The sequence below is a fragment of the Salmo salar genome, chromosome 22 (assembly GCF_965601325.2).
Source record: "Salmo salar chromosome 22, fSalSal1, whole genome shotgun sequence".
In the NCBI taxonomy this organism is placed as follows: domain Eukaryota; kingdom Metazoa; phylum Chordata; class Actinopteri; order Salmoniformes; family Salmonidae; genus Salmo; species Salmo salar.
Genome location: NC_138312.1, coordinates 64366325 through 64390046, shown reverse-complemented (window position 1 = coordinate 64390046; position 23722 = coordinate 64366325). Strand labels below are relative to the sequence as shown.

At 43.9% G+C, this 23722-nt stretch overlaps 1 protein-coding gene across 1 annotated transcript in view; it reads left to right on the top strand.

The window, feature by feature from the left end:
* The first annotated feature begins 1877 nt into the window (after positions 1 to 1877).
* The window catches only part of wnt7aa (wingless-type MMTV integration site family, member 7Aa), a 55363-nt gene continuing 33518 nt past the window's right edge, over positions 1878 to 23722 (top strand). Inside the window, exons 1-2 of the mRNA XM_045705474.2 lie at positions 1878 to 2331; positions 2851 to 3077. Coding sequence (XP_045561430.1) covers positions 2261 to 2331; positions 2851 to 3077 — 298 coding nt within the window. The 5' untranslated portion in view covers positions 1878 to 2260. The remainder of the gene's footprint in view (positions 2332 to 2850; positions 3078 to 23722) is intronic.

Sequence of the window (23722 nt, the reverse complement as noted above, 5' to 3'; positions counted from 1 at the left end):
TGTCCTCAGTTGCAACACTCACTACCGAGTTCCAAACTGCCTCTGGAAGCAACGTCAGCACAAGAACTGTTAATCGGAAGCTTCATGAAATGGGTTTCCATGGCCGAGCAGCCGTACACAAACCTCAGATCACCATGCATAATGACTACCGTCGGCTGGAATGGTGTAAAGCTCATCGCCATTGGACTCTGGAGCAGTGGAAACACGTTCTCTGGAGTGATGAATCATGCTTCACCATCTGGTAGTCCAACGGACGAATCTGGGTTTGGCGGATGCCAGGAGAACGCTACCTGCCCCAATGCATAGTGCCAACTGTAAAGTTTGGTGGAGGAGGAATAATGGTCTGGGGCTGTTTTTCATGGTTCGGGCCCCTTAGTTCCAGTGAAGGAAATCTTAACACTACAGAATACAATGACATTCTAGACTATTCTGTGCTTCCAACTTTGTGGCAAAAGTTCAGGGAAGGCCCTCTCCTGTTTCAGCTTGACAATGCCCCTTTGCTCAGTAGTCGGCATCAGTGTGGAAGAACTTGACTGGCCTGCACTGAGCCCTGACCTCAACCCCTCAACCTCCATATTAATGTCATGATTTTGGAATGAGATGTTCGATGAGCAGTTGTCTACATGCCGTCGGTTGTGTAGTGTAGACAGTCTACATACCGTTGGTCGTGTAGTGTAGATAGTAGACAGTCTACATACCGTTGGTCGTTACATACCGTTGGTCATGTAGTGTAGATAGTAGACAGTCTACATACCGTTGGTCTGTAGTGTAGATAGCAGACAGTCTACATACCGTTGGTCGTGTAGTGTAGATAGTAGACAGTCTACATACCGTTGGTCGTGTAGTGTAGATAGTAGACAGTCTACATACCGTTGGTCATGTAGTGTTGATAGTAGACAGTCTACATACCATTGGTCATGTAGTGTAGATAGCAGACAGTCTACATACCATTGGTCGTGTAGTGTAGATAGTAGACAGTCTACATACCGTTGGTCATGTAGTGTAGATAGCAGACAGTCTACATACCATTGGTCGTGTAGTGTAGATAGTAGACAGTCTACATACCGTTGGTCATGTAGTGTAGATAGCAGACAGTCTACATACCATTGGTCGTGTAGTGTAGATAGTAGACAGTCTACATACCGTTGGTCATGTAGTGTAGATAGACAGTCTACATACCGTTGGTCATGTAGTGTAGATAGTAGACAGTCTACATACCGTTGGTCATGTAGTGTAGATAGCAGACAGTCTACATACCGTTGGTAGTGTAGATAGTAGACAGTCTACATACCGTTGGTCATGTAGTGTAGATAGTAGACAGTCTACATACCATTGGTCGTGTAGTGTAGATAGTAGACAGTCTACATACCATTGGTCGTGTAGTGTAGATAGACAGTCTACATACCGTTGGTCATGTAGTGTAGATAGTAGACAGTCTACATACCGTTGGTCTGTAGTGTAGATAGTAGACAGTCTACATACCGTTGGTCGTGTAGTGTAGATAGTAGACAGTCTACATACCGTTGGTCTGTAGTGTAGATAGACAGTCTACATACCGTTGGTCTGTAGTGTAGATAGTAGACTGTCTACATGGCTTTAAACTAATACCCCACGCTACATTCATTCACTCTGTCATGCAAACTGCGACAGGAACATTATCAATATAAACTTTCAATGCCGTTTATTATATGAATACTTCAAATCGATATTTTGTATCAACAATGTAATAATTTGGAAGGACATGTCAATCGTTTTTTTTTTATATATATATATATATACAAATTCGGTCAGTCACTGTTCCAGACGATCCTAGCGAGTGTCGGTGACTTTGTTTCGGGGGGCAGCAGCGGTGTGTCTCAGTGAGAGTCAGTGAGCCGCTCCTGGTGCGTGTATTAGCAGCACGCCCTGATAGATATCAGAGAGAGATACCATCGGCCCTGCAGGCGAGCACTCGGATCTGTTAGATATCTCTTTCTCTTACGGTAACCGGGGAGACAGGCTGACCAATGCGACACAAACAACTTCAGATATACCCCAGGATATTTCAGACTCGTATGCAGAGGAACTTTCATTTGTCCCCCGGAGGCTTTTCTTTCTGTCGCCAATAAGTTTACCTGGAATTCCCGTCTGCCTGTCTGCCCGTCTGCCCGCCTGCCTGCCTGCCCGCCTGCCCGCCCGCCCGCCTGCCTGCCTGCCCGTCTGCCTGCCTGCCTGCCGGTCTGGTTGCAGCGGTCACATCAAACCAACTGGCTGGTTGATCATGAGCATGAAAACGCGCTGCTGGATGTTCCACATGTTTCTCTGCTTGGGAATAGTGTATTTGAAAATAGGGTGAGTAGATTGTGCATGTTGAGACCTGATAGCGTGGAATTAGGGATGAGAGCTGGGGAATGTTGTCAGTGGATAGCTATGGACACAGATCATATGGGACATGTGGGCAGGAAATAATACCTAGATCATTTATTGTCAACGAAATAATATTAGGTAGGACTAGTTTTTTTTATTTCATTGTTCCATTAATTGTGACATCTGAGTAAATGAGCTGTTAGCCCCAATAGACATGTATTAGCGTACTGTTCTGCACAGTGGGATTTATATATAAATAGAGTTTTAACATTAAACAGAGAATGAAACATGAAGAATAACAATAACTCGGATTGAAAATATGTTGAATGGTTTTTGTGTTGTAACGTATGTATGATTCATAGTCCCTGTAAAAAAAAATGTCAATATACTCGCATGATTGTCATTCTCCACTATGTCCAACTATTTTGAAACCATGTTGATGACAAGTATCCAACGCATTATTCATTATTTGCCATAATTGAATGTAACTAATACAATTGACAGGGTTTTTTCGTCCGTGGTGGCATTAGGCGCCAGTATCATCTGTAACAAGATCCCGGGTTTAGCTCCTCGACAGCGGACGATCTGTCAGAGCCGACCGGACGCCATTATAGTGATCGGAGAAGGAGCTCAGATGGGCATCGATGAATGCCAGTTTCAGTTTAAACACGGACGGTGGAACTGTTCTGCCCTGGGACAGAGGACCGTATTTGGAAAAGAGCTGAAAGTGGGTATGTTACAATAATTTCAGTTTCACCACTTACAGAGATATTAAATCGATATTATTAGGATACACCTGACAGCACTCCGTTCCCAATGTATTTGCCAAGTTCTCAGAAATGTTCTTCCTTTTTTGTGAATGGTTTAACACGTGTTCCCCTCTCACTTTAGTTCTGTTTCACCCATCATATGGCATTAGTCCAATTAAAAAGTTGTTTACACTCATCATGTGATAGACTTTAATCATGTCTGGTATCCTGTAATGTGGACATCAGATAGCTGAACAGTGATAGACTTTAATCATGTCTGGTATCCTGTAATGTGGACATCAGATAGCTGAACAGTGATAGACTTTAATCATGTCTGGTATCCTGTAATGTGGACATCAGATAGCTGAACAGTGATAGACTTGTAATCATGTCTGGTATCCTGTAATGTGGACATCAGATAGCTGAACAGTGATAGACTTTAATCATGTCTGGTATCCTGTAATGTGGACATCAGATAGCTGAACAGTGATAGACTTTAATCATGTCTGGTATCCTGTAATATGGACATCAGATAGCTGAACAGTGATAGACTTTAATCATGTCTGGTATCCTGTAATGTGGACATCAGATAGCTGAACAGTGATAGACTTTAATCATGTCTGGTATCCTGTAATGTGGACATCAGATAGCTGAACAGTGATAGACTTTAATCATGTCTGGTATCCTGTAATGTGGACATCAGATAGCTGAACAGTGATAGACTTTAATCATGTCTGGTATCCTGTAATATGGACATCAGATAGCTGAACAGTGATAGACTTTAATCATGTCTGGTATCCTGTAATGTGGACATCAGATAGCTGAACAGTGATAGACTTTAATCATGTCTGGTATCCTGTAATGTGGACATCAGATAGCTGAACAGTGATAGACTTTAATCATGTCTGGTATCCTATATTATGGACATCAGACTTGAATTAATTTACCAATTTCTTCCTTTCATAGTTTTTATTCCTGAGATCAAAGTGTTACGTAATCATGTGATGTCTATGCTATGCTATAACCTGACTTTTACTGAATGCTATTCATTACATTTACATTATTTAGCAGACGCTCTTATCCAGAGCGACTTACAGTAGTGAATGCATACATTTCCTAAAAAATGTTTCTCCGTACTCGTCCCCCGTGGGAAACGAACCCACAACCCTGGCGTTGCAAACACCATGTTCTACCAACTGAGCCACATTGGACCTATTCCAAATGAATACCTCCACCTGGCCCAATCTGTAGGTCTAGAATACAGAGGTATGAGATGCTTCAAAAACATGATGGATGGTGGGGCTGGAGATACTGTATCTAACCACTCTCAGATTCATAGACTGGTAGACTGTATGTAATCACTCTGAGATTCATAGACTGGTAGACTGTATGTAATCACTCTGAGATTCATAGACTGGTAGACTGTATGTAACCACTCTCAGATTCATAGACTGGTAGACTGTATGTAACCACTCTCAGATTCATAGACTGTATGTAACCACTCTCTGATTCATAGACTGTATGTAACCACTCTCAGATTCATAGACTGTATGTAACCACTCTCATATTCATAGACTGGTAGACTGTATATAACCACTCTCAGATTCATAGACTGGTAGACTGTATGTAACTACTCTCAGATTCATAGACTGTATGTAACCACTCTCTGATTCATAGACTGTATGTAACCACTCTCAGATTCATAGACTGTATGTAACCACTCTCATATTCATAGACTGGTAGACTGTATGTAACCACTCTGAGATTCATAGACTGTATGTAACCACTCTCAGATTCATAGACTGTATGTAACCACTCTCAGATTCATAGACTGGTAGACTGTATGTAACCACTCTCAGATTCATAGACTGCATGTAACCACTCTCTGATTCATAGACTGGTAGACTGTATGTAACCACTCTCAGATTCATAGACTGTATGTAACCACTCTCAGATTCATAGACTGTATGTAACCACTCTCAGATTCATAGACTGTATGTAACCACTCTCATATTCATAGACTGGTAGACTGTATGTAACCACTCTCAGATTCATAGACTGTATGTAATCACTCTCAGATTCATAGACTGTATGTATCACTCTCAGATTCATAGACTGTATGTAATCACTCTCAGATTCATAGACTGGTAGACTGTATATAACCACTCTCAGATTCATAGACTGTATGTAACCACTCTCAGATTCATAGACTGTATGTAATCACTCTCAGATTCATAGACTGTATGTAACCACTCTCAGATTCATAGACTGGTAGACTGTATGTAACTACTCTCAGATTCATAGACTGGTAGACTGTATGTAATCACTCTCAGATTCATAGACTGTATGTAATCACTCTCAGATTCATAGACTGGTAGACTGTATGTAACTACTCTCAGATTCATAGACTGTATGTAACCACTCTCAGATTCATAGACTGGTAGACTGTATGTAACTACTCTCAGATTCATAGAGTGTATGTAACCACTCTCAGATTCATAGACTGTATGTAACCACTCTCAGATTCATAGACTGGTAGACTGTATGTAACCACTCTCAGATTCATAGAGTGTATGTAACCACTCTCAGATTCATAGACTGTATGTAACCACTCTCATATTCATAGACTGGTAGACTGTATGTAACCACTCTGAGATTCATAGACTGTATGTAATCACTCTCAGATTCATAGACTGGTAGACTGTATGTAACCACTCTCTGATTCATAGACTGGTAGACTGTATGTAACCACTCTCAGATTCATAGACTGTATGTAACCACTCTCTGATTCATAGACTGTATGTAACCACTCTCTGATTCATAGACTGTATATAACCACTCTCATGATTCATAGACTGGTAGACTGTATGTAACCACTCTCAGATTCATAGACTGTATGTAACCACTCTCTGATTCATAGACTGGTAGACTGTATGTAACCACTCTCAGATTCATAGACTGTATGTAACCACTCTCTGATTCATAGACTGTATTCAACCACTCTCTGATTCATAGACTGTATGTAACCACTCTCTGATTCATAGACTGTATTCAACCACTCTCAGATTCATAGACTGACTGACCATCAATGATATACAATCATAGTTTGAACCATGTTTTGAGGCTATACTGTGTTTGTTTACTTTGTTTACAAACATTGGAGTAAAACGAGGTGATATGTTGTGTTCTGATGAGGTCGCCAGTTGAACTGAGTTCATGAGGCATTTTTCAGTTATATTCTTCATCAGTCAATGGGTACATATCCATTATTCAATCAATGGGTACATATCAATTATTCAATCAATGGGTACATATCAATTATTCAATCAATGGGTACATATCCATATTCAATTATTCAATCAATGGGTACATATCCATTATTCAATTATTCAATCATTGGGTACATATCAATTATTCAATCAATGGGTACATATCAATTATTCAATCAATGGGTACATATCCATTATTCAATCAATGGGTACATATCCATTATTCAATCAATGGGTACATATCAATTATTCAATCAATGGGTACATATCAATTATTCAATCAATGGGTACATATCAATTATTCAATCAATGGGTACATATCCATTATTCAATCAATGGGTACATATCCATTATTCAATCAATGGGTACATATCCATTATTCAATCAATGGGTACATATCCATTATTCAATCAATGGGTACATATCCATTATTCAATCAATGGGTACATATCCATTATTCAATCAATGGGTACATATCCATTATTCAATCAATGGGTACATATCCATTATTCAATCAATGGGTACATATCAATTATTCAATCAATGGGTACATATCAATTATTCAATCAATGGGTACATATCAATTATTCAATCAATGGGTACATATCAATTATTCAATCAATGGGTACATATCCATTATTCAATTATTCAATCAATGGGTACATATCAATTATTCAATTATTCAATCAATGGGTACATATCAATTATTCAATCAATGGGTACATATCAATTATTCAATCAATGGGTACATATCAATTATTCAATCAATGGGAACATATCCATTATTCAATCAATGGGTACATTTTATTTATAAGTCCACAAATGGATGTTGCAACTGCAGATTTCCCCTTTGATTTGCCTGTTTATGGATTTTATACAAATAGCCATAAATATAATAGAATTTACAATCAAATGTAGGCTATTCCTTCTATAGTATGATGTTGTTACATGGAGTAATGGTTGGATTAATATTTAAGTAATGTGTTCAAGTTAATTTGTTTTCAGACTACATTTTTTTACCCCAATGGCTTTGGTGCAAGTCTGTAGTAAATGTACAAAACTCTTAGTACAAAACTAAAATACAGTTACAAATCTGTAAGCACATTTTCAATTGGCTTTAGTACAACTCACAACATCATACAGTCACTTTGTCACCCAACTTAAACAGTGTTTTGTGATACACATTGCAATGCATGTTCATACAGAGCATTTGCTTTTCACAATACAATGTCCAAATGACTGATTGTCTTCTCATTTGCTAAAATGAGAAGACTAGCCCGGATTAGCCCGGACTGTTCTTTCCCCAACAGATGGCGCCCCACTGCTTGTGTTGTGAGACAGAAAAAATATAGAGCTTGAAGGAAAACATGGGGGGTTTTGCTTAGCCATATCTGCTGGGCTGGTCTGGCCATATCTGCTGGGCTGGCCATATCTGCTGGGCTGGTCTGGCCATATCTGCTGGGCTGGCCATATCTGCTGGTCTGGGCTGGCCATATCTGCTGGGCTGGCCATATCTGCTGGGCTGGTCTGGCCATATCTGCTGGGCTGGCCATATCTGCTGGGCTGGTCTGGCCATATCTGCTGGGCTGGCCATATCTGCTGGTCTGGGCTGGCCATATCTGCTGGGCTGGCCATATATGCTGGGCTGGCCATATCTGCTGGGCTGGCCATATCTGCTGTGAGCTGGCCAAATATGCTGGTCTGGCCATATCTGCTGGTCTGGCTATATCTGCTGGGCTGGTCTGGCCATATCTGCTGGGCTGGTCTGGCCATATCTGCTGGGCTGGTCTGGCCATATCTGCTGGTCTGGCTATATCTGCTGGGCTGGTCTGGCTGTATCTGCTGGTCTGGCCATATCTGCTGGTCTGGCCATATCTGCTGGGCTGGTCTGGCTATATCTGCTGGTCTGGCCATATCTGCTGGCTTGGCCATATCTGCTGGGCTGGCCTAGCCATATCTGCTGGCCTGGCTATATCTGCTGTGAGCTGACCTAGCCATATCTGCTGTGAGCTGGCCTAGCCATATCTGCTGTGAGCTGGCCTAGCCATATCTGCTGTGAGCTGGCCTAGCCATATCTGCTGTGAGCTGGCCTAGCCATATCTGCTGTGCTGGGCTGGCCTAGCCATATCTGCTGTGAGCTGGCCTAGCCATATCTGCTGTGAGCTGGCCTAGCCATATCTGCTGTGAGCTGGCCTAGCCATATCTGCTGTGAGCTGGCCTAGCCATATCTGCTGTGAGCTGGCCTAGCCATATCTGCTGTGAGCTGGCCTAGCCATATCTGCTGTGAGCTGGCCTAGCCATATCTGCTGTGAGCTGGCCTAGCCATATCTGCTGTGAGCTGGCCTAGCCATATCTGCTGTGCTGGGCTGGCCTAGCCATATCTGCTGTGAGCTGGCCTAGCCATATCTGCTGTGAGCTGGCCTAGCCATATCTGCTGTGCTGGGCTGGCCTAGCCATATCTGCTGTGAGCTGGCCTAGCCATATCTGCTGTGAGCTGGCCTAGCCATATCTGCTGTGCTGGGCTGGCCTAGCCATATCTGCTGTGAGCTGGCCTAGCCATATCTGCTGTGAGCTGGCCTAGCCATATCTGCTGTGAGCTGGCCTGGCCATATCTGCTGTGAGCTGGCCTGGCCATATCTGCTGTGAGCTGGCTGGCCATATCTGCTGTGAGCTGGCCTAGCCATATCTGCTGTGCTGGGCTGGCCTAGCCATATCTGCTGTGAGCTGGCCTAGCCATATCTGCTGTGAGCTGGCCTAGCCATATCTGCTGTGAGCTGGCCTAGCCATATCTGCTGTGAGCTGGCCTAGCCATATCTGCTGTGAGGGCTGGCCTAGCCATATCTGCTGTGAGCTGGCCTAGCCATATCTGCTGTGAGCTGGCCTAGCCATATCTGCTGTGAGCTGGCCTAGCCATATCTGCTGGTCTGGCCATATCTGCTGGGCTGGTCTGGCTATATCTGCTGGTCTGGCCATATCTGCTGTGAGCTGGCCTAGCCATATCTGCTGTGCTGGGCTGGCCTTGGGGAAAAGTGTGTCTTTGCGTAAATGCCGTCCACTTGAGGACCTACATTGTGCCTCGCTCTGGGAGCCAGTGGTGAGAGGAAGCCTCTCCAGCTTGTTACTGCTGCCGCCAGACTGAAACACAGCCTACACATACTGACAAGTGACAAAGTCACAAATAAATGGCCAACGTTCTCCTGTTCAGGTCAGTGTTGATATTGTTGCCTTTATAATCAAGTTAATCTGCTAGCTAGGTAGCCTAGTGGTTAGAGCGTTGGGCCAGAAAGTTTGCTGGATCGAATCCTCGAGCTGACATGGTAAAAATCTATCGTTCTGCCCCTGAGTAAGTTCAGTTAACCCACTGTTACCCGGGCCCTGAGTAAGGCAGTTAACCCACTATTCCCCGGGCCCTGAGTAAGGCAGTTAACCCACTGTTCCCCGGGCCCTGAGTAAGACAGTTAACCCACTGTTCCCCGGGCCCTGAGTAAGACAGTTAACCCACTGTTCCCCGGGCCCTGAGCAAGGCAATTTACCCACTGTTCCCTGGGCGCCGAAGACGTGGATGTCGCTTAAGGCAGCCCCCCTTACCTCTCTGATTCAGAGGGGTTGGGTTAAATGTGGAAGACACATTTCAGTTGAATACATTCAGTTGGACAACTGACTAGGTATCTCCACCTTCCCTTAGCTACTTGCTATCTAACCTTAGCTAGATAGCAAGCATGTTTGATGAGTATGCAGGCCATGGAAGAACTGGGATTTTTATTTGTTTTACTTACAGGAATTGTGTCTAGATCCTTGCGACATGGAGCTGTACATTATCATGCTGAAACATGAGGTGATGGCGGCGGATGAATGACAATGGGCCTCAGGATCCATCAATAAAATGCAATTGTGTTCATTGTCTGTAGCTTATGCCTACCCATACCATTTAAGTGTATTTCTTTTAATTGTATTTCATTTAACCTTTATTTAACTAGGCAAGTCAGTTAAGAACAAATTCTTATTTACAATGATTACCTTCCCCGGCCAAGCTCGGACGACGCTGTGCGCCGCCCTATGGGACTCCCAATCACGGCCGGATGTGATACAGCCTGGATACCATAACCCCACCGCCACCATGGGGGACTCTGTTCACAACATTAACATCAGCAAACCGCTCGGCCACACGACACCATACACGTGGTCTGGAAACACGACGCCATACATGTGGTCCGGCCACACGACGCCATACACGTGGTCTGGCCACACGACGCCATACACGTGGTTTGGCCACACGACGCCATACACGTGGTCTGGCCACACGACGCCATACACGTGGTCACACGACGCCATACACGTGGTCTGGAAACACGACGCCATACACGTGGTCACACGACGCCATACACGTGGTCTGGAAACACGACGCCATACACGTGGTCCGGCCACACGACGCCATACATGTGGTCTGGCCACGCGACGCCATACACGTGGTCCGGCCACACGACACCATACATGTGGTCCGGCCACGCGACGCCATACACGTGGTCCGGCCACGCGACGCCATACACGTGGTCTGGCCACACGACGCCATACACGTGGTCACACGACGCCATACACGTGGTCCGGCCACGCGACGCCATACACGTGGTCACACGACGCCATACACGTGGTCCGGCCACACGACGCCATACATGTGGTCTGGCCACGCGACGCCATACACGTGGTCCGGCCACACGACGCCATACATGTGGTCTGGCCACGCGACGCCATACACGTGGTCCGGCCACACGACACCATACATGTGGTCCGGCCACGCGACGCCATACACGTGGTCCGGCCACGCGACGCCATACACGTGGTCTGGCCACACGACGCCATACACGTGGTCACACGACGCCATACACGTGGTCCGGCCACGCGACGCCATACACGTGGTCTGGCCACACGACGCCATACACGTGGTCACACGACGCCATACACGTGGTCTGACCACGCGACGCCATACACGTGGTCTGTGGTTGCTCTCTAAATCGCCATTGGAGGTGGCTTATGGTTGTTTAACATCTAAAGTGAACTAGATACACTGAGTGTACAAAACATTAGGAACAGATTCCTAATATTGAGTTGCAGCCCCTTTTGTCCTTAGAACAGCATCAATTCGTCGTATTTTGTATGTTTGTTGTTTCCTTGGGACTGAGATGTTTACCCCCCTTATGAACTTACCTATGACTGCATTGTTACAGCCTCAAGTCATCGGGGCGTGGACTCTACAAGGTGTCGAAAGCCGTTCCACAGGGATGCTGGCCCCATGTTCACTCCAATGCTTCCCCACAGTTGTGTCCAGTTGGCTGGTAGTGGATCTCTACCTCAAATAGCTAATTTCATCTCATCCCGCAGATGTTTCATTGGACCTTCCCTGTGGCTCAGTTGGTTAGAGCGTGGTGTTTGCAACGCCAGGGTTGTGGGTTCGATTCCCACGGGGGGCCAGCACAGAAAAAAATAAAAATAAATTAAATGTATGCATTCACTACTGTAAGTCGCTCTGGATAAGAGCGTCTGCTAAATGACTAAAATGTAAAATGTATATTGAGATCTGGTGGGCAGAGGCCACTGCTGTAAGCAGATTTCACAACATTCCTAGCCTTGTGGCGTGGGGCATTATCCTGCAGAAAAAAATATGTTCGCAGATGTATACACTGCTGCCATGAAGGCATCTGATTGGCACTAATGTTGAGATATCCTGTGGCATTCAAAAGTTGCTCCACTTTTATTAAGGGGAACCAATGTGTGCCCTGAAAACACAACACCAGCACCAGACTGCAGTGTTGACACGCGGCATAATGGATGCATGTACTCGTGGTATTCTCCATATCCTAGTCCTCCCATCACAACATGATGGATGCAGGTACTCGTGGTATATCTCCATACCCTAGTCCTCCCATCACAACATGATGGATGCATGTACTCGTGGTATTCTCCATACCCTAGTCCTCCCATCACAACATGATGGATGCAGGTACTCGTGGTAACCGATGTGAAATGGCTAGTCCTCCCAGTCTCAGCGGTGGTGCGCGCTAATAGCGGTTTCACATCGGTGACGTCACTCGCTCTGAGACTTGAAGTAGCGGTTGCCCCTTGCGTTGCACAGGGCCGCGGCTTTTGCTGGCGCGATGGGTAACGATGCTTCGTGGGGTGTCAGTTGTTGATGTGTGCAAGGGTCCCTGGTTCGAGCCCAGGTTGGGGCGACAGAGAGGGACGGAACCTACACTGTTACATACTCATGGTATTCTCCATACCCTAGTCCTCCCATCACAACATGATGGATGCAGGTACTCATGGTATTCTCCATATCCTAGTCCTCCCATCACAACATGATGGATGCAGGTACTCGTGGTATTCTCCATACCCTAGTCCTCCCATCACAACATGATGGATGCAGGTACTCATGGTATTCTCCATACCCTAGTCCTCCCATCACAACATGATGGATGCAGGTACTCATGGTATTCTCCATACCCTAGTCCTCCCATCACAACATGATGGATGCAGGTACTCGTGGTATTCTCCATATCCTAGTCCTCCCATCACAACATGATGGATGCAGGTACTCATGGTATTCTCCATACCCTAGTCCTCCCATCAGCGTGAAACCGCATGAACCGGGATTCATCAAACCAGGTTTATCCAATTCTCCTGTGTCCAGTGTTTTCGTTCCATAGCCCACTGCAATAGCAGGTTCTTGTTTGGTCGTCAGCTGCCATACCCCATTCGTGTCAAGGTACGACAACTTGTGTATTATTTTATGGGTCTTTGGGAACCAATGTTGTACCGGACTGTTGGTCTGCATAATTTGTGTCAGCCTCCTTTGTCCTTTTTCATCAGTGACCCGTTCTCCACCACTGGCCTGCTGTTGGCTGGATGTCCTTTGGGTGGTGGACCATTCTTGATACACACGGGAAACTGTTAACTAAAAGTTAACTAGACCTATCTAGCTGTTTAGTATCTAACGTTAACTAGACCTATCTATCTGTTTAAGATTTAAAGTTAACTAGATCTATCTAGCTGTTTATATGAAGTTAACTAGATCTATCTAGCTGTTTAGTATCTAATGTTAACTAGACCTATCTATCTGTTTAGGATCTAAAGTTAACTAGATCTATCTAGCTGTTTATATGAAGTTAACTAGATCTATCTAGCTGTTTATATGAAGTTAACTAGATCTATCTAGCTGTTTAGTATCTAATGTTAACTAGATCTATCTAGCTGTTTATATGAAGTTAACTAGACCTATCTAGCTGTTTAGTATCTAAAGTTAACTAGATCTATCTAGCTGTTTAGGATCTAAAGTTAACTAGATCTATCTAGCTGTTTATATGAAGTTAACTAGATCCATCTAGCTGTTTATATGAAGTTAACTAGATCTATCTAGCTGTTTATATGAAGTTAACTAGATCTATCTAGCTGTTTATATGAAGTTAGCTAGATCTATCTAGCTGTTTATATGAAGTTAACTAGATCTATCTAGCTGTTTATATGAAGTTAACTAGATCTATCTAGCTGTTTATATGAAGTTAACTAGATCTATCTAGCTGTTTATATGAAGTTAACTAGATCTATCTAGCTGTTTAGGATCTAAAGTTAACTAGATCTATCTAGCTGTTTAGGATCTAAAGTTAACTAGATCTATCTAGCTGTTTATATGAAGTTAACTAGATCTATCTAGCTGTTTATATGAAGTTAACTAGATCTATCTAGCTGTTTATATGAAGTTAACTAGATCTATCTAGCTGTTTATCTGAAGTGTTCCTGAGGAGAGCCAGGCCTCACTTCACTCCACATGATATTTTAAAACATTTCAATTGATTGCCCTGTCAGTTATTCAGTGTGCAATGTTCTGCATACCTGTAGCTATCGGTCCAGAACTGTGAAACTCATAACGCTGGCAGACAGAACATATATCATCTACTGGTGTAGACACAGAAACATGGTGTACATTTCCTACAATTACATTTTCGGACAAAGAGTACTTCCTCTCACCTGCAGGTGCTCAGACATGATTGGTCAGGATTAACCAGAGTAAACTAGTGAACCATTTTCACTGCCTCTGCTCTGGGTTGCAAGGGTTAGGATATTATACACACTAAAACAAATGGTTCTATATAGTTTCAAATAGGAGTTATTTGGCTTGTTAGCAAAGGGGAACCATTTTTAGCGCTATTGTAAATAGAAACTTGTTTTGAAGGTTCTATAAAGAACCGTTAATAAAATGTTCTATATAGCACCAAAGAAGGGTTCTGCTATGATTAAAACCCCTTTTTTTGGGTTTTAAATCAAATTCAAATCAAATTTTATTTGTCACATACACATGGTTAGCAGGTGTTAATGTGAGTGTAGCGAAATGCTTGTGCTTCTAGTTCCGACCATGCAGTAATATCTAACAAGTAATCTACCAATTCCACAACAATTACCTTATACACACAAACGTAAAGGAAAGAATAAGAATATGTACATATAAATATATAAATGAGTGATGGCCGAACGGCATAGGCAAAGATGCAGTAGATGGTATAGAGTACAGTATATACATATGAGATGAGTAATGTAGGGTATGTAAACATTATAAAAAGTGGCATTGTTTAAAGTGGCTAGTGATACATTTATTACATCCAATTTTTAATTATTAAAGTGGCTAGAGATTTGAGTCAGTATGTTGGCAGCAGCCACTCAATGTTAGTGATGGCTGTTTAACAATCTGATGGCCTTGAGATAGAAGCTGTTTTTCAGTCTCTCGGTCCCAGCTTTGATGCACCTGTACTGACCTCGCCTTCTGGATGTTAGCAGGGTGAACAGGCAGTGGCTCGGATGGTTGATGTCCTTGATGATCTTTTTGGCCTTCCTGTGACATCGGGTGGTGTAGGTGTCCTGGAGGGCAGGTAGTTTGCCCCCGGTGATGCGTTGTGCAGACCTCACTACCCTCTGGAGAGCCTTACGGTTGTGGGCGGAGCAGTTGCCGTACCAGGCGGTGATACATCCCGACAGGATGCTCACGATTGTGCATCTGTAAAGGTTTGTGAGTGTTTTTGGTGACAAGTAAAATTTCTTCAGCCTCCTGAGGTTGAAGAGGTGCTGCTGCACCTTCTTCACCACGCTGTCTGTGTGGGTGGACCATTTCAGTTTGTCCGTGATGTGTACGCCGAGGAACTTAAAACTTTCCACCTTCTCCACCACTGTACCGTTGATGTGGCTGCTCCCTCTGCTGTTTCCTGAAGTCCACGATCATCTCCTTTGTTTTGTTGACATTGAGTGTGAGGTTATTTTCCTGACACCACACTCCGAGGGCCCTCACCTCCTCCCTGTAGGCCGTCTCGTCGTTGTTGGTAATCAAGCCTACCACTGTAATGTCATCTGCAAACTTGATGATTGAGTTGGAGGCGTGCATGGCCACGCAGTCATGAGTGAACAGGGAGTACAGGAGAGGGCTGAGAACGCACCCTTGTGGGGCCCCAGTGTTGAGGATCAGCGGGGTGGAGATGTTGTTACCTACCCTCACCACCTGGGGGCGGCCCGTCAGGAAGTCCAGGACCCAGTTGCACAGGGCGGGGTTGAGACCCAGGGTCTCGAGCTTAATGACGAGTTTGGAGGGTACTATGGTGTTAAATGCTGAGCTGTAATCGATGAACAGCATTCTTACATAGGTATTCCTCTTGTCCAGATGGGTTAGGGCAGTGTGCCATGTGATTGCGATTGCGTCATCTGTGGACCTATTGGGGCGGTAAGCAAATCGGAGTGGGTCTAGGGTGTCAGGTAGGGTGGAGGTGATATGATCCTTGACTAGTCTCTCAAAGCACTTCATGATGACGGAAGTGAGTGCTATGGGGCAATAGTCATTTAGCTCAGTTACCTTAGCTTTCTTGGGAACAGGAACAATGGTGGCCCTCTTGAAGCATGTGGGAACAGCAGACTGGGATAAGGATTGATTGAATATGTCCGTAAACACATCAGCCAGCTGGTCTGCGCATGCTCTGAGGACGCGGCTAGGGATGCCGTCTGGGCCGGCAGCCTTGCGAGGGTTAACACGTTTAAATGTTTTACTCACGTTGGCTGCAGTGAAAGACAACCCGCGGGTTTTGGTAGCGGGCTGTGTCAGTGGCACTGTATTGTCCTCAAAGCGAGCAAAGAATTTGTTTAGTTTGTCTGGGAGCAAGACATCGTGGTCCGTGACAGGGCTGGTTTTCTTTTTGTAATCCGTGATTGACTGTAGACCCTGCCACATACCTCTCGTGTCTGAGCCGTTGAATTGCGACTCCACTTTGTCTCTATACTGACGCTTAGTTTGTTTGATTGCCTTGCGGAGGGAATAGCTACACTGTTTGTATTCGGTCATGTTTCTGGTTGCCTTGCCCTGATTAAAAGCAGTGGTTTGCGCTTTCAGTTTTGCACAAATGCTGCCATCAATCCACGGTTTCTGGTTAGGGAAGGTTTTAATCGTCACAGTGGGTACAACATCACCGATGCACTTGCTAATAAACTCACTCACCGAATCAGCGTATTCGCTGTATTGTTCGACGCTATGCGGAACATATCCCAGTCCACGTGATCGAAGCAATCTTGAAGCGTGGAATCCGATTGGTCAGACCAGCATTGAACAGACCTGAGCGCGGGAGCTTCCTGTTTTAGTTTCTGTCTATAGGCTGGGAGCAACAAAATGGAGTCGTGGTCAGATTTTCTAAAAGGAAGGCGGGGGAGGGCTTTGTATGCGTCGCGGAAGTTAGAATAACAATGATCCAGGGTTTTGCCAGCCCGGGTCGCGCATTCGATATGCTGATAAAATTTAGGGAGCCTTGTTTTCAGATTAGCCTTGTTAAAATCCCCAGCTACAATAAATGCAGCCTCAGGATATGTGGTTTCCAGTTTACATAGAGTCCAATGAAGTTCTTTCAGGGCGGTCGATGTGTCTGCTTGGGGTGGGATATACACGACTGTGATTATAATCTAAGAGAATTCTCTTGGTAGATAATGCGGTCGGCATTTGAATTCTAGGTCAGGTAAACAAAAGGACTTAGCTATAGAACCCTTTTTAATGGTTCTTTATAGAGAATGATTCTATAAAGAAACTTTCTCAATCTTTAGGTTCTAGAAAGAACATTTTGAAGAACCAAACAGGGTTATTTTTTCTGGTTAGCCATTTTATATTGTTACAATTTCGTTGGTTTTATTATTGTGTTAACCTCTTGGGGCTAGGTGGGACGCTAGCGTGCCACCCGTGGTGCACTCCATCAACAGCAGGTGCATTTCAAGAGCGGCAAATTTGAATCCAAATAAATGTCAAAATTCAAATTTTTCAAAAATACAACTATTTTACACCATTTGAAAGATAAACATCTCCTTAATCTAACCACGTTTTACGATTTCAAAAAGGTTTTACGGCGAAAGCATAAATTTAGAGTATGTTAGGACAGTACATTTACAAGAGTTGTGTGTAATGTTTTGTCAAGTCAAAGACAGGGTCACCAAAACCATAAAACCAGCTAAAATGATGCACTAACCTTTTACAATCTCCATCAGATCAAATTCAAATCAAATTTATTTTTATATAGCCCTTCGTACATCAGCTGATATTCTCAAAGTGCTGTACAGAAACGCAGCCTAAAACCCCAAACAGCAAGCAAAGCATGTGAAAGAAGCACGGTGGCTAGGAAAAACTCCCTAGGAAAAACTCCCTAGAAAGGCCAAAAACCTAGGAAGAAACCTAGAGAGGAACCAGGCTATGAGGGGTGGCCAGTCCTCTTCTGGCTGTGCAGGGTGGATATTATAACAGAACATGGTCAAAATGTTAAAATGTTAAAATGTTCATAAATGACCAGCATGGTCAAATAATAATAATCATAGTAGTTGTCGAGGGTGCAACAAGCACGTCCGGTGAACAGGTCAGGGTTCCATAGCCGCAGGCAGAACAGTTGAAACTGGAGCAGCAGCACGGCCAGGTGGACTGGGGACAGCAAGGAGTCATCATACCAGGTAGTCCTGAGGCATGGTCCTAGGGCTCAGGTCCTCCGAGAGAAAGACAGAAAGAGAGAAAGAGAGAATTAGAGAGAGCATATTTAAATACACACAGGACACCGGATAAGACAAGAGAAATACTCCAGATGTAACAGACTGACCCTAGCCCCCCGACACATAAACTACTGCAGCATAAATACTGGAGGCTGAGACAGGAGGGATCAGAAGACACTGTGGCCCCATCCGATGATACCCCGGGACAGGGCCAAACAGGCAGGATATAACCCCACCCACTTTGCCAAAGCACAGCCCCCACACCACTAGAGGGATGTCTCCAACCACCAACTTACCGTCCTAAGACAAGGCCGAGTATAGCCCACAACGATCTCCGCCATGGCACAACCCAAGGGGGGGGGGGGGGGGGCGCCAACCCAGACAGGAAGACCACGTCAGTGACTCAACCCACTCAAGTGACGCACCCCTCCCATGGACGGCATGGAAGAACACCAGTAGGCCAGTGACTCAGCCTCTGTAAAAGGGTTAGAGGCAGAGAATCCCAGTGGAAAGAGGGGAACCGGCAAGGCAGAGACAGCAAGGGCGGTTCGTTGCTCCAGCCTTTCCGTTCACCTTCACACTCCTGGGCCAGACTATACTTAATCATAGGACCTACTGAAGAGATAAGTCTTCAGTAAAGACTTAAAGGTTGAGACTGAGTCTGCGTCTCTCACATTGGTAGGCAGACCATTCCATAAAAATGGAGCTCTATAGGAGAAAGCCCTACCTCCAGCCGTTTGCTTAGAAATTCTAGGGACAATTAGGAGGCCTGCGTCTTGTGACCGTAGCGTACGTGTAGGTATGTACGGCAGGACCAAATCGGAAAGATAGGTAGGAGCAAGCCCATGTAATGCTTTGTAGGTTAGCAGTAAAACCTTGAAATCAGCCCTTGCCTTAACAGGAAGCCAGTGTAGGGAGGCTAACACTGGAGTAATATGATCAAATTTTTTGGTTCTAGTCAGGATTCTAGCAGCCGTATTTAGCACTAACTGAAGTTTATTTAGTGCTTTATCCGGGTAGCCGGAAAGTAGAGCATTGCAGTAGTCCAGCCTAGAAGTAACAAAAGCATGGATTAATTTTTCTGCGTCATTTTTGGACAGAAAATTTCTGATTTTTGCAATGTTACGTAGATGGAAAAAAGCTGTCCTTGAAACAGTCTTGATATGTTCTTCAAAAGAGAGATCAGGGTCCAGAGTAACGCCGAGGTCCTTCACAGTTTTATTTGAGACGACTGTACAACCATCCAGATTAATTGTCAGATTCAACAGAAGATCTCTTTGTTTCTTGGGACCTAGAACAAGCATCTCTGTTTTGTCCGAGTTTAAAAGTAGAAAGTTTGCAGCCATCCACTTCTTTATGTCTGAAACACAGGCTTCTAGCGAGGGCAATTTTGGGGCTTCACCATGTTTCATTGAAATGTACAGCTGTGTGTCGTCTGCATAGCAGTGAAATTTAACATTATGTTTTCGAATGACATCCCCAAGAGGTAAAATATATAGTGAAAACAATAGTGGTCCTAAAACGGAACCTTGAGGAACACCGAAATTTACAATTGATTTGTCAGAGGACAAACCATTCACAGAGACAAACTGATATCTTTCCGACAGATAAGATCTAAACCAGGCCAGAACTTGTCCATGTAGACCAATTTGGGTTTCCAATCTCTCCAAAAGAATGTGGTGATCGATGGTATCAAAAGCGGCACTAAGATCTAGGAGCACGAGGACAGATGCAGAGCCTCGGTCTGACGTCATTAAAAGGTCATTTACCACCTTCACAAGTGCAGTCTCAGTGCTATGATGGGGTCTAAAACCAGACTGAAGCGTTTCGTATACATTGTTTGTCTTCAGGAAGGCAGTCAGTTGCTGTGCAACAGCTTTTTCTAAAATTTTGGAGAGGAATGGAAGATTCGATATAGGCCGATAGTTTTTTATAATTTCTGGATCAAGATTCGGCTTTTTCAAGAGAGGCTTTATTACTGCCACTTTTAGTGAGCTTGGTACACATCCGGTGGATAGAGAGCCGTTTATTATGTTCAACATAGGAGGGCCAAGCACAGGAAGCAGCTCTTTCAGTAGTTTAGTTGGAATAGGGTCCAGTATGCAGCTTGAGGGTTTGGAGGCCATGATTATTTTCATCATTGCGTCAAGAGATATAGTACTAAAACACTTAAGTATCTCCCTTGATCCTAGGTCCTGGCAGAGTTGTGCAGACTCAGGACAATGGAGCTTTGGAGGAATACCCAGATTTAAAGAGGAGTCTGTAATTTGCTTTCTAATGATCATGATCTTTTCCTCAAAGAAGTTCATAAATGTATTACTGCTGAAGTGAAAGCCATCCTCCATTTGCGAAGGCTGCTTTTTAGTTAGCTTTGCGACAGTATCAAAAAGAAATTTCGGATTGTTCTTATTTTCCTCAATTAAGTTGGAAAAATAGGATGATCGAGCAGCAGTAAGGGCTCTTCGATACTGCACGGTACTGTCTTTCCAAGCTAGTCGGAAGACTTCCAGTTTGGTGTGGCGCCATTTCCGTTCCAATTTTCTGGAAGCTTGCTTCAGAGCTCGTGTATTTTCTGTATACCAGGGAGCTAGTTTCTTATGACAGATGTTTTTAGTTTTTAGGGGTGCAACTGCATCTAGGGTATTGCGCAAGGTTAAATTGAGTTCCTCGGTTAGGTGGTTAACTGATTTTTGTCCTCTGACGTCCTTGGGTAGGCAGAGGCAGTCTGGAAGGGCATCAAGGAATCTTTGGGTTGTCTGAGAATTTATAGCACGACTTTTAATGCTCCTTGGTTGGGGTCTGAGCAGATTATTTGTTGCAATTGCAAACGTAATAAAATGGTGGTCCGATAGTCCAGGATTATGAGGAAAAACATTTAGATCCACAACATTTATTCCATGGGACAAAACTAGGTCCAGAGTATGACTGTGGCAGTGAGTAGGTCCAGAGACATGTTGGACAAAACCCACTGAGTCGATGATGGCTCCGAAAGCCTTTTGGAGTGGGTCTGTGGACTTTTCCATGTGAATGTTAAAGTCACCAAAAATTAGAATATTATCTGCTATGACTACAAGATCCGATAGGAATTCAGGGAACTCAGTGAGGAACACTGCATATGGCCCAGGAGGCCTATAAACAGTAGCTATAAAAAGTGAGTGAGTAGGCTGCATAGATTTCATGACTAGAAGCTCAAAAGACGAAAACGTCATTGTTGTTTTTTTTTTTGTAAATTGAAATTTGCTATCGTAAATGTTAGCAACACCTCCGCCTTTGCCGGATGCACGGGGGGTATGGTCACTAATGTAACCTGGGGGTGAGGCCTCATTTAACACAGTAAATTCATCAGGCTTAAGCCATGTTTCAGTCAGGCCAATCACATCAAGATTATTATCAGTGATTAGTTCATTGACTATAACTGCCTTGGAAGTGAGGGATCTAACATTAAGTAACCCAATTTTGAGATGTGAGGTATCACAATCTCTTTCAATAATGGCAGGAATGGAGGAGGTCTTTATACTAGTGAGATTGCTAAAGCGAACACCGCCATTTTTAATTTTGCCCAACCTAGATCGAGGCACAGACACGGTCTCAATGGGGAAAGCTGAGCTGACTACACTGACTGTGCTAGTGGCAGACTCCACTAAGCTGGCAGGCTGGCTAACAGCCTGCTGCCTGGCCTGCACCCTATTTCATTGTGGAGCTAGAGGAGTTAGAGCCCTGTCTATGTTCGTAGATAAGATGAGAGCACCCCTCCAGCTAGGATGGAGTCCGTCACTCCTCAACAGGCCAGGCTTGGTCCTGTTTGTGATGACACTCCTAGGACATTATGTTATGTAGGATGTTATGTTAGACAATGCATGCATTTTTAGTTCTATCAAGTTCATATTTATATCCAAAAACAGCGTTTTACTATGGCATTGATGTTGAGGAAATCGTTTCCCTCCAATAACCGGCAGACAAGTCAGCGTCACAAATTAAATAATTAAAATTAGAAAACATTGGTAAAATATTATATTGTCATTTAAAGAATTATAGATTTACATCTCTTGAACGCAATCAACTTGCCAGATTTAAAAATAACCTTACTGGGAAATCACACTTTGCAATAATCTGAGCACTGCGCCCAGAAAAATACGCGTTGCGATACAGACTAGACGTCATGTTGGGGAGATCTAAAATCGAAAATACTATGTAAATAATCCATTACCTTTGATTCTCTTCATCAGATGTCACTTCCAGGTATCACAGGTCCATAATGAATGTAGTTTTGTTCAAAAAAGCTCATCATTTATGTCCAAAAATCTCCGTCTCGTTAGCACATGATGTAAGCCAGCCGGACTTCTCGTCATGAACGAGGGGAAAAAATATATTTCCGTTCGTTCAAACATGTCAAACGTTGTATAGCATAAATCATTAGGGCCTTTTTTAACCAGAACATGAATAATATTCAAGGTGGACGAATGCATACTCTTTTATAACGTATTGGAACGAGGGTACCCAACATGAACTCGCGCGCCAGGTGTCTAATGGGACATCATCGTTCCATGGCTCTTGTTCGGTCAGATCTCCCTCCAGAAGACTCAAAACACTTTGTAAAGGCTGGTGACATCTAGTGGAAGCAATAGGAAGTGCCAAAATATTCCTAAGCCCCTGTGTTTTTCAATGGGATAGGTTTAAAGTCAATACAACACATCAGGTATCCACTTCCTGTCAGAAAATGTCTCAGGGTTTTGCCTGCCAAATGAGTTCTGTTATACTCACAGACACCATTCAAACAGTTTTAGAAACTTTAGAGTGTTTTCTATCCATATATAATAAGTATATGCATATTCTAGTTACTGGGTAGGATTAGTAACCAGATTAAATCGGGTACATTTTTTTTATCCAGACGTGCAAATGCTGCCCCCTAGACCCAACAGGTTAACTAAGTTGAATCAGGCGTTCTAGATCGGCAATGGCTGGGGGGGTCCTTGAGGAGAACCACTGGTTTAGACATCAGTTAACAATTGACTCAAGGCCGTACGTGAGTCTTTCACTAGACACCATCACGGGCCGTAGTCACCTTTTAATTATCACTAAAAGAGCCAAGAACCCTTTTGTGAACCATTGAAGAGCTCTAATCGTTCTTAGAGTCATTATGGTTCCACATAGAACCATCAACCTTCCCAAAGAACCCTTGAGGAACCCTCTTTTCTAAGTGTTTAGGGGGGCTAGGGGTTGATTTGGAATACAGGGTCTGTTTCCTTGGTTGTAGGGTCAGAGTGTTGTAGGGTTAATTAAGGTGTAAATGATTGATCGGGGGGAGAGTTGACCAGGCAAGCCAGT